This window comes from Pongo pygmaeus, chromosome 14, assembly GCF_028885625.2.
Source record: "Pongo pygmaeus isolate AG05252 chromosome 14, NHGRI_mPonPyg2-v2.0_pri, whole genome shotgun sequence".
Lineage (NCBI taxonomy): Eukaryota > Metazoa > Chordata > Mammalia > Primates > Hominidae > Pongo > Pongo pygmaeus.
The window spans coordinates 26,519,790-26,532,258 of record NC_072387.2 but is presented as its reverse complement, the minus strand read 5'-3'; the positions used below and the strand labels follow the sequence as shown (position 1 = coordinate 26,532,258).

Below are 12,469 nucleotides of genomic sequence, written 5' to 3'. Positions count from 1 at the left end.
AAGGTATTGCATATATTTTATTAAATGAATTCATACATATTTAAATTCTCATTTGTTATTGTAAGTGACACTTGTCACTTATTATTTTAAAACACTTATTGTAAGTGTTTTAAAATTTTGATCTGTAATTATTCATTCCTATTATATATAAATACAACTGATTTGTGGGAATTGACCTTGAATCTATGCATGCTTTAAACTAACTTATGAGTTCTATTAGCCTTTTTAAAAGATTCCTTAGGAGTTTCTAAATACATAATCGTGTCACTTGTGAATAAACATAGTATTATTACTTCTTACCCAATCTTTGTGCCTTTTATTTCTTTTTCTTGCCTAATTGCATTGGATAGAACTTCTAATACAATGTTGAATAAAAAATGTAAGAAAGAATATTCTTGCCTATTCCCAATATTGGGGGAAAATATTGTCTTTCACTATTAAGAATAATATTAGATAGACAAATGGATAAATATACAAAATGAAATATTATTTAGCCTTAAATAAGAAGATTTTGTCATTTGACACAACATGGATGGGTCTGAAGGACATTATGTTAAATGAAATAAACCAGACACAGAAATAAAAATATTGCATGATGTCGTTTATATGTGGAATTTTTTTCTTAAAGGTCAGATATACAGATATAGAGACCAAAACAGTGGTTACTAGAGGTGGAAGTAGGGGAGGAAAGGGGGAAATGTAGGTCAAAGGAAATGAAGAAGCAGATATGTAGGATCAACAAGTTTACAGATCTAATGTATAACAATAACACCAGGACTATAGTATTTTTTTCTTTTTTTCTTTTTCTTCTTCCAGTTTTTTTTTTTTCAGACAAGGTCTAGCTCTATAGCCAGGCTGGAGTGCAGTGGAGTGATCGTGGTTCACTGCGATTTCCACCTCCTGGGCGCAAGTGATTCTTGTGCCTCAACCTCCTGAATACCTGGGACCACAGGTGTGTGCCAACATGCCCAGCTAATTTTTGTGCCCAACTAATTTTTGTATTTTTTGTAGAGATGGAGTTTTGCCATGTTGCCCAGGCTGGTCTCATACTGGAGAGCTCAAGCAATCCACCCACCTTGGCCTCCCAAAGTGCTGGGATTACAGGTGTGAGCCACTGCACCTGGCCACTACAATAAAATTATATTCTATTAGGGATTTGTATTAAATAAGTAGGTTTTAGCTGCTCTTGTTGCAAAAGAGTAACTATGTGAGATGATAAATATGTTAATATGCTTCACTTTGCTATTTAAATGTATCCCATAATATCATGTTGTAAGCTTCAAATATGCTGCAAAATAGGCCCTGTGTGGTGGCTCACACCTGTAATCCCAGCACTTTGGGGGGCCAAGGTGGGCAGACCACTTGAGGTCAGGAGTTCGAGACCAACCTGGCCAACATGGTGAAACCCCATCTCTACTAAAAAAAAATACAAAAATTAGCTGGGTGTGGCAGTGCATGCCTGTAGTCCCAGCTACTCAGGAAGCTGAGGCAGAAGAATCGCCTGGACCCGAGGTTTCAGTGAGCAGACAGCTGCCACTGCACTCCAGCCTTGCTCTTGTTTTTGAGAGCAAGACTGTCTCAAAAACAAATAAATATGCAACATAAAATTTATATATTTTTTTTAAAGAATGATATGAGCTGTAAGTTTTCTGTGAATGCTCTTTACCTGGTAGTGGATGTTCCCTTTTAATCTTAGCTTTTATTAAAGTTTTAAAATCATGCATAGACAATGAATTTTGTTGTAGTTTATTCTACATCTGTTAAGATTATCATATAGTTTTTTTCTTTCGTTTTTTTTTTTTTTTTGAGATGGAGTCTCGCTCCATTGCCCAGGCTGGAGTGCAGTGGCGCAATTTCAGCTCACTGCAAGCTCCACCTCCCGGGTTCACACCATTCTCCTGCCTCAGCCTCTCAAGTAGCTGGGACTACAGGCGCCTGCCATCATGCCCGGCTAATTTTTTTTGTATTTTGTTTTAGTAGAGATGGGGTTTTACTGTGTTAGGCAGGATGGTCTCAATCTCCTGACCTCGTGATCCACCTGCCTTGGCCTCCCAAAGCATTGGGATTACAGGCGTGAGCCACCATGCCCGGCCTAGTTTTTTTCTTTTAGTCTACTTATATCATGAATTACATTTCAAGTGTTGAAACAATCTTATGTTTCTACAAAAAAACCCTTTACTTATAATGTTTTATTCTTTTTTATATATTGCTAGACTCAACTTGCTAATTTTTTAAAAAAATATGTTTGCATCATGTTCATGAGGGATATCGATCTGTAGTTTTCCTTTGCTGTTTTGTAAGGTTTGGTATCAGGATAATGCTGGCCTCATAAAATAAGTTGGAAATGTTTCCTACTCTTGTACTTTCTAGAAGAGTTTCCATTCAGTTGGGATATTTGTTCTTTAAATGCTTGGGAGAATTTACCCTTGATGACATCTGAGCCTTTGGAGGACAGTTTTTTAAAATTACAAATTCAATGCCTTTCACAGACAGAAGACTTACCTGTTTCTTTCTGAGTAAGGCTTAGTTATTTGTTTCCTTCAAGGTTTCCAGGAATTTGTCCATTTCATAAATTTGTTTATTTATTGACATAAAGTTGCTCATAAATTTCCCTTATTACCTTTTTGTTTTTTGTATGATCTGTAGCGATATTGGCAATTTATGTCTTCTCTCTCTCCTCTGACCACTCTGGCTAAGGTTTTACTGATTTTATCAATCTTTACAAAGAAACAATTTTTGGTTTCATTTATTTTCCCTGTTAACAATTTTCTCTATTGTTATTTGGTTTTCTATTTCATAAATTGCTCTTTTTTTTGAGACAGGCTGTGGGAGTTCAGTCAGGCTGATGGGAAACATTTTAAGATGAATTTATAAGATATAGACACAAATCTTCTTGGAAGGCTAGAAGGTTTTGCAAAAGTCTCAGGATAGGGTTAGCTGAAAGCAATCTAATCCTTACCTTGAGTAAATAGCTTAAAGTAGATACAAAGGAATGTAGAGTAGTTTATTTAAATAGCTTGTTTACTCATGTGGTCCTCAGTCCAACCTTTGATCAACCACGGGTGCATAATTGCTCTCTACTTGGGGGGTGGGCAACAAGGTCAGTTACCCTCCAGTGGTGTTTACTCAAGACCTTTGTCATTTAATCTATACTGAATAAATGTGAGCTTCCCTGGCTGAATGGGGCCACGGCTGCTACTCTTTACAGCACCTTCCTCGGTGTCTGTGAGTGGCCTAGACCCTCAGCCAGACTAACAGGCAGAATATCTGTGTCAGTGTACGTTATTCATCTGTCGTTGCGTCAGGGTCTGTGGGATGGACCCCTGCAGCGGAGTCTTGCTGTGTTGCCAGGCTGGAGTGCAGTGGCGCGATCTCAGCTCACTGCAACCTCCAACTCCCTGGTTCAAGCGGTTCTTCTGCCTCAGCCTCCCAAGTAGCTGGTATTACAGGCACACACCACCACTTCCAGCTGATTTTTGTATTTTTAGTAGAGATGGGGTTTCACCATATTGGCCAAGATGGTCTCGATCTCCTGACCTCATGATCTGCCTGCCTCGGCCTCCCAAAGTGCTGGGATTACAGGCATGAGCCACCACAGCTGGCCCCTATTTCATAAATCTCTGTATTTTCCTTTTTAATAACTTTGAGATTAATCTGCTTTTCCTTTTTCTAATTTTTAAAGGTGGAAGTTTGATCATGGATTTGAGAGCTTTCTCTTTTCTAATATTGGCATTTAATGGTATACTAAGAACTGTACAGCTCCATCCCACAATTTAAATACTTTATGTATTTATTTTAAAATTTTCATGCAATTTTAAGAGTTCTGCCAAATACATACTGTAAATATGCACTACTGGGAAGACACAGAACAGTTCTGCTCCCCTCTCAATTCCCTCTCTCTGCTCCTTTGTATTTAATTCTTCACCACACTCCCAACTCCTGGTACTCACTGATCTACTCCCTATCCCAATCATTTTATCATTTCTGGAATTTTTTTTTTTTTTTTAGACAGAGTCTTGCTCTGTCGCCCAGGCTGGAGTGCAGTGGTACTATCTTGGCTCACTGCAAGCTCCGCCTCCCAGGTTCACGCCATTCTCCTGCCTCAGCCTCCCAAGTAGCCGGGACTACAGGCACCCGCCACCATGCCTGGCTAATTTTTTGTATTTTTAGTAGAGATGATGTTTCACCGTGTTAGCCAGGATGGTCTCGCTCTCCTGACCTCATGATCTGCCTGCCTCAGCCTCCCAAAGTGCTGAGATTACAGGCATGAGCCACCATGCCCGGCATTTCTGGAATTTCATATAAATGGAATTACACATTATATAGCCTTTTGAGTCTGGCCTGTGTGAGTCTGGCCTGTGTGTGTGTATGTGTGTGTGTATGTATCAGAGTCTCGCTCTGTCGCCCAGGCTGGAGTGCGGTGGCCTGATCTCGGCTCACTGCAACCTCTTCCTCCTGGGTTCAAGCGATTCTCGAGCCTCAGCCTCTCGAGTAGCTGGGATTACAGGTGCCCACCACCACACCTGGCTAATTTTTATATTTTTAGTAGAGGTGGGGTTTCACTATGTTGGCCAGGCTGGTCTCAAACTCCTGACCTCAAGTTATCTGCTTGCCTTGGCCTCCCAAGGTGCTAGGATTACAGGCATGAGCCACTGCGCCAGGCCAAATCTGGCTTCTTTCATTTGACATATCTCTTTTAGATTCATCCACATTGTGTACATTCGTTTTTACATTTTACATTGTGTTCATTCCTTTTTATTGCTGAGTTTGTACCTTTTTATCGTCCATTGTGTGGATGTACTATATGTACTCCATATCGTTTTCCCACCTACCAATAGAAGGGCTGTTGGGTGTTTCCACTCTCTGGACTATAAACAATGCAAATGCAAAGGCAAATGTTTACATACAGGTTTTCGTGTGAACTACTGTTTTCCAAAGTACCATTTTGCATTTCCATCAGCAATATAGGAGTGTTTCAGTTGCTTCACATCTTCACTGGCACTTGGAATTCTCAGTTTTGTTTGTTTAAACTTTAGCCATTCTGTTAGGTATGTGGTAGTATCTCATTATGGTTCTGATTAACATTTCTCTAATGACTAATCATATTAAGTATCTTTTCATGTTAACCATGTATCTTTTCAGTGAAATGTGTTCAAATCTTTTGGTTATTAAAAATTTTTTGGTAAGATATACATAACATAAAATTTAACATCTTAACTGTTTTTTTTTTTTTTTTTGCAACAGTGTCACTCTGTCACCCAGCCTGGAGTGCAGTGGCAGGATCTTGGCTCACTGCAGGCTCTGCCTCCTGGGTTCAAACAATTCTTGTGCCTCAGCCTCCCGAATAGCTGGGATTACAGGTGCACACCACCATGCCCAGCTAATTTTTGTATTTTTAGTGGAGACAGGGTTTCTCCATGTTGGCCAGGCTGGTCTCAAACTCCTGGCCTCAAGTGATCCATCTGCCTCAGCCTCTCAAAGTGCTGGGATTACAGGCGCACACCACCATGCCCGGCCTTAACCATTTTTTATGTGTACAGTTCAGTACTGTTAAATATATTCCTATTATTGTGAACTAATCTCCAGAACTCTTTCACCTTGTACCACTGAAACTATTTCCAAACTCCCCATTTCTTCCTCCCCACAGCCCCTGACAACCACCATTCCACCTTCTGTCTCTATGAATTTGACTACTCTAGGTATTTCATATATGTACAATTATACAATATTTTTTCTTTTGTGTTTCGCTTATTTTACTTAGCATGTCTTCAAGATTCATCCATGTTGTAGCATCCATCAGAATTTCCTTCCTTTTTCAGGCTGAATAATATTCCATTGTATGTATATTCCACATTTTTGTTTATCCATTTGTATTAATCCATTCTCACACTGCTATAAAGAACTGCCAAGAATGGGTAATTTATAAAGAAAAGAGGTTTAATTGACTCACAGTTCCGCAGGGCTGGGGAGGTCTCAGGAAACTTACAATCACAGTGGAAGGCAAAGTGGAAGCAAGGACCTTCTTTTTTTTTTTTTTTTTCTGAGATGGAGTTTTGCTCTTGTTGCCCAGGCTGGAGTGCAGTGGCACAATCCCAGCTCACTGCAACCTCTGCCTCCTGGGTTCAAGCGATTCTTCCTGACTCAACCTCCTGAATAGCTGAGATTACAGGCACACACCACCATGCCCAGCTAATTTTTTGTATTTTCAGTAGAGATGAGGTTTCATCATGATGGCCAGGCTGGTCTCAAACTCCTGACCTCAGGTGATCCACCCACTTTGGCCTCTCAAAGTGCAGGGATTACAGGTGTGAGGCACTGCACCTGGCCAGGACCTTCTTCAGATGGCGTCAGGAAAGAGAAGTGCAAGCAGAGAAAATGCTGGGTGCATATAAAACTATCAGATCTTGTGAAAACTCACTCACTATCACAAGAACAGCATGGGGGAAACCACCCCCATGATCCAATCACCTCCTAGCAGGTCCCGCCTTGACATATGGGGATTATAATTCAAGATGAGGTTTGGTTGGGGACGCAGAGCCAAGACATTATCACCTTTCATTTGTGATGAACACTCGGGTTGCTTCCACCTTTTGGCTATTGTGAATAATGCTGCTATGAACGTGGGTTTACAAATAACTGTTTAAGACAAACTTTCCATTCTTTTGGGTACATACCCTGAAGTAGAATTGCTGGTACATACCCTGCAATATACCTTTTGGGTACATACCCTGAAGTAGAATTGCTACTTTTAAGAATTATTATTGATGCTGGGCGCGGTGGCTGACACCTGTAAGCCCAGCACTTTGGGAGGACGAGGCGGGTGGATCACCTGAGGTCAGGAGTTCGAGAACAGCCTGGCCAACATAGTGAAACCCCATCTCTACTAAAAATACAAATAGAATTGCTGGTAATTCTATTTTTTATTTTTTGAGGAACAGCCCTACCATTTTCCATAGTGTCTGCTATGCACCATTTTACATTCCCAACAACAGTGCATAAGGGGTCTCATTTCTCTGTGTTCTCACCAACACTTGTTATTTTCTTTTTCGTTTGTTTGTTTTGACAGTAGCCATCCTAATGTGTGTGAGGTGGTATTTCATTGTGGTTTTAGTTTGCATTTCTCTAATGACTAATGACGTTCAGCATCTTTTCATGTGCTTATTGGCCATTTGTATATTTTCTCTGGGAAAATGTCTATTCAAGTCCTTTGCCTATTTTTAATTGTTTGTTTATGGTTGCTGAGTATGAAAGAAAATGAATTAGTTAAGGCTTACGTTTAAGACTTCCTAAAGTAGAGGAGTTGAAAGATTATGAGAGGATTGCTCTTATACATGTTAACGGTCCGACCACAGAATGTTCCGATAGACTTGGATAACAACTGATGTCAGTATACACTGGCCTCCAACAGTAAGTACTCTAAACATCCAGAATGGGTTTGCAGTTTAGGATTTCTGCCTAACCAATAAACTTCCTCTGAAAACAACTTTCTGTTCAGGGCTGCCCTGATTCAGTGTAACTGAATTGCAGTTCCTTGTTTCCCAAATAAGGGCTATTTTATTTGACCTCTGAGGTAATTTCTTTTTGGTTTGCCCATTTAAAAACTTTTAAGAATTATTATTGAGGCTGGGCGCGGTGGCTGACACCTGTAAGCCCAGCACTTTGGGAGGACGAGGCGGGTGGATCACCTGAGGTCAGGAGTTCGAGAACAGCCTGGCCAACATAGTGAAACCCCATCTCTACTAAAAATACAAACATTAGCCAGGCATGGTGGGGGGCACCTGTAATCCCAGCTACTTGGGAGGCTGAGGCAGGAGAATTGCTTGAACCTAGGAGGTAGAGGTTGCAGTGAGCCAAGACTGTGCCACTGCGCTCCAGCCTGGGTGACAGAGTGAGACTCCGTCTCAAAAAAAAAAAATTATTATTGAGTTTAAGACTTTTTAATATATTTCCTATACAAACCCCGTAACATACGTGATTTGAAATATTTTATCCCAAATTGTGGCTTGTCCTTTCATTTTCTCAATATTATCTTAGAAAATGTCTAAGTTCTTAATTTTGATGAAGTCAAACTAAGCAACCTTTTCTTTTATGTTACGCTTATGGTGTCATATCTAATAAATCTTTGCCTAACAGTCACAAAGTTTTCTGTTTTCTTTTGCGTGTTTTATAGTTTTTAGTTTTTACATTTAGGTCTATAATGCATTTTGAGGTTTCATATGTGGTTAAGTGGTAAGAATTAAGGTGGCGATTATTATTATTATTTTTGCTTGTGCATATCCAATTGCTCCAGCACCATTTGTTGAAAAGACTATCTTTTTTCCATTGAATTGTCTTTGTACCTTTCTCAGTCAGTTCAGGCTGCTGTAACAGAAGTACCATGAACTGGGTAGCCTATGAACAACCAACATTTATTTCTCACAGTCTGAAGGCTGGAAGTTCAAGATCAGAGTGCCAGCAAGATTGGGCTCTGGTGAAGGCCCTCTTCAAGGTTGCAGGCTGCTGTCTTCTTGTTATATCTTCACATGGTGGAAAGAGGACAAGAGAGCTCTCTGTAGTCCCTTTTATAAGGGCAGTAATCCCATTAATGAAGGCTCTACCCTCATGACCTAAATACCTCCCAAATGCTCCACTCCCTAACTACCATTACATTGGGAGTTTCACTTATAGTAAATGCTGAAATCACGTAGAGTTCTCCTAAATGTGTTCTTTTTCAAACTTGTTGTGTTCCTTTCAATAGTAATGGATTTTGTTCTGGAGTACAGTTAAGTTACCTGGAATCTGGGTGGCCCTTGTGAGGCTGGCTTTTGATATTTCTTAAAATGGTTCCAGAGAAACCTTTAGTCTAGGACTAGCTTAGCTCCACTGCTGAAGCCACATGTTCCTGAGGGTTCTATCTGGTGTCCTGTGTATTATGAGGTCTTTTCAGTCTGGCTGTGGGAACACACATCTTCGAGTCCTGCATGAGTCTGGGGGTGGTTGGCTTACTCATTCTGGGATTTCTCACCCCATCCTCTGACAGGTTCCTCTCTCACATGCACAGCTCAGCACTCAGCCAAACATGTGAAGGGCCTCTCTCTTCTACAGGTCCCTGGAGTTCCCTCTTTCCCCTGAGTGTCTGCCTCCTGTCTGCTACCATGCCCTGCAAATTCTCATCATTTGGTCTTTCTGAACTTCAGTCTCCTTTTTCCTCAACTCAAGTGAGAAAACCAGGCTCTGAGCTTTCCCTTTCAGAGCCTCAGCCCATGCCTTGTCTGCTTCCCTCTCTCAGGGATCGCTGTCCTAGGCTGCCTCTTGTCCAGGGTCTGAGATCCCTGTTTCTTCTGTTTTTGGGGCCTTCTAGTTGTTTCGAGAAGGAGTTTAAGTTTCATCCTTATTTTTCCTCTTGGCCAGAAGCAGACATTCTCTGAAAATTCCATAGTCTTTAAAAACATTTCTCATTGATATTCATCATGTTTTCAATATTTTTCTATTAACAACCATGCTGAAATAAAGAAATTTGTCTAACTTCATGTCCACTTGAATTCCTGTACAACAGAGCTCTAGAATTGGAACTGCTAAGCCAAAGGGTACACACATTCTAAATTTTGTATGTGTCAAAAACTGCAAGGGTCTGAGATTTTCACTAAATTGCAACAGAGGTTCTGCACTTGGATGCTGACAGAAGTCACGAGACTCCTGGATTAAAAATAAAATATCTTATTACAGTAAAAGCAATAGCCAGAGTGACACCATATTTATATGGGTTCTTGGATCCTTAATTCCCATAGGGTTACATAGAGGGCCAGATGACTCCTGTGTTTGCAACGAGCAAGGGCCCAGCACTTTTTGCTTTCTTTTTTTTTTTTTTTGAGATGACGTCTTGCTCTGTCGCCCAGGCTGGAGTGCAGTGGCGCGATCTTGGCTCACTGCAAGCTCCGCCTCCCGGGTTCACACCATTCTCCTGCCTCAGCCTCCCGAGCAGCTGGGACTACAGGCGCCCGCCACCATGCCTGGCTAATTTTTAGTAGAGACGGGGTTTCACCGTGTTAGCCAGGATGGTCTCGATCTCCTGACCTTGTGATCCATCCGCCTCGGCCTTCCAAAGTGCTGGGATTACAGGCGTGAGCCACTGCGTCCGGCCACTTTTTGCTTTCTTTTGAGACAAAGTCTTGTTCTGTTACCCAGGCTGGAGTAGAGTGGCCCAATCATAGCTCACTGCAGCCTTGAACTCCAGGGCTCAAGAGATCCTCCTGAGTAGCTGGGACTACAGGAATGCACCACCACACCTGGCTAATTTAAATAAATATGTATTTTTTTGTTTGGTACCAGAAAGATTAAAGTTATAAATATATGTATACATAAATAAATATATACACACACACATACATATATATATACACACACACATTAGAGATGGGGGGGTCTCACTATCTCGCACAGGCTGGTCTCAAACTCCTGGCTTCAAGCAATCCTCCTGCCTCAGCCTACTGAGTGGCTGAGACTACAGGCGGCACCAGCCTGGATAAGTTTTTTTCATTTTTTGGGTAGAGACAGGGGTCTCGCTTTGTTGCCCAGGCTGGTCTTGAACTCCTGGCCTCAAGCTATTATTTGCTACTCAGCTTCCCAAAGCGCTGGGATTTCAGGCATGAGCCTCAGCGCCCAGCCCACTATTTTAGCAAAGAGCAAACTTTGTAGGGAGCAGCAAACAAGCCAGTCTGCTGCCCCCATAGCCTCCAGTAGTGAGCAGTCACAGGATGCTCACTCCCTGGGTGCCTTGACCTATTATATTAGCTGCCTGTGTACCTAACTACAGAAACTGCTCCATCAGAAGATGGAAGCTTTGGAGCCTTGTATACTCAGCCAGAGCACGCGCGGTTGCTCAGGCTAGCGGCTCTCTCAACAATATACTGTAACATTCCCTCCAAAGAGTCCTCAACATTTAAGCTTGCCTTCTACTGTGTATAAGTTGCATGTCCGAAACACTCCATTACAGATAAGGGAATATAATCAATCTATGTGACTTAGCCAATCCGATGAGTGAGAGATGACTTATCTTCCTTGTGTTACTTTTCATTTCTCTTCAGGTTGAATACTTTACAAATATTTATCGATAATTTGTGAAACTGTTCTTTAAAAAAACGAAACAAAACAAACCTAACCCCTCCCCTGGGATTTCTCTTTCTATGTTCCTGACTCAGGGGAAACAAAGGAAGACTTCCTTTTATCAACTCAGTGTTGGCTGCGGTTTCAGCTTGGGTACTGTCTCCTCTGTCTAATGACTGTGTCATTTCCCGTTCAGCTTGTGCTGTGTGGACGCACACCACTGTCAGGCAATGTGTGATGCCCCTTCCTCTTGGTCTGTTCCGGGCTCCAAGAAGGCCAGGAGTCAGGGCACGAGGGCATTTCCTTTTTCTGATACACAAACCGAGTGCAGAGTGTGCTCCATGGAGGAATTCAGACGTGTCCTTCCGTCGCGCAGATGAACGCATCTGGTGCTCTCTTTCACTGCTGTCGCAGTCCCTGCGCCCAGTTCGCAGTTGGCGGCAGCGGCAGGCGTCTTTCAGAGACGAATAAGCAAAGGCGACATTCTCTGACAGTTTCTCTAGGGTGCTTTAGTGCTAGAGCCCGTGCCAGCCTGGCCGTGTCCCCTCCTATAGACACGGACTTCATGGTGAATGCTGACAGTCACAAGCGCGTGGTCTTCCCGCTTTCCCGCTCCCCGACGTGCCCCCGCGCTGGTCCTGCCCCTGCCCACGAGGGTCGGCGCGCGGGGTGTCTCCGGGTGTCTCGGGCTCGCGGCGCGCACCCCACTCCGGGACCAAGCGGCCCTCCCCGCCCTCCCGGTCCGCGCACGCAGCCAATGGGCGCGGGACCCGCCCTCCCAGGAGCCCAGAGCTCGCAGCTCCGCCGGCGCCTAGTCCCAGCGCCCGCGGCGCCGCGTCCCCGGCCCAACCATGGCGTCCTCCGCGGCCGGCTGCGTGGTGATCGTTGGCAGGTAAAGGGCTCCGAGCCGCGCTGCTGCCCCTGGAGCCCGGGGAGACGCCGGGGACTTGGTGCCCGCGCGTGGGGCCCTCGGGGTGGGCGCTGGGTCGCTGTCCCCGCCCGGGCCTCCGGTCCTCCGAAGCCTTGCGCCCTGCGGCCCCTACGGCGCTGGCAGGCTCGGGGAGAGGCGCAGCTGGAGGGGCTTGGCAGGTGGAGGCGCCCCGCGAAGTTGGGTCTGCTTCCCGGGAGCCGGCGTTGCAGGAGGTTCCGAGGCTGACCGCGCAGGCCGCGGGGCCTGCGGTTCCTGGAGTCTGTTGAATGTCGCCGCGTCTGGCCGCAGGTCCACATAGAAGTGCCAGGCACCGTGTTGAATGAAACGAATTCTGGCTGCGATCCTGCGACAACTGTGTTCTCATCCCCATTTTACGAATGAGAATACTGAGACTAAGCAGTTTACCTAAGGTCACAGGCGTTTAGTGACGGAGACAGGACTAGCCCAGCAGGGAGG

General features: G+C 43.7%; 1 protein-coding gene across 2 annotated transcripts in view; it reads left to right on the top strand.

Annotated features, from left to right (window-relative positions):
* Nucleotides 1–10,527: 10,527 nt before the first annotated feature.
* CRYL1 (crystallin lambda 1) overlaps nucleotides 10,528–12,469 on the top strand; it is a 124,665-nt gene continuing 122,723 nt past the window's right edge. The window contains exon 1 of one of the 2 annotated variants that reach the window (XM_054447243.2): nucleotides 10,528–11,974. In XM_054447243.2, the coding sequence (XP_054303218.1) occupies nucleotides 11,934–11,974 (41 nt within the window). In that variant the 5' untranslated portion in view covers nucleotides 10,528–11,933. The remainder of the gene's footprint in view (nucleotides 11,975–12,469) is intronic. The other variant, XM_054447244.2, reaches the window with a different exon arrangement.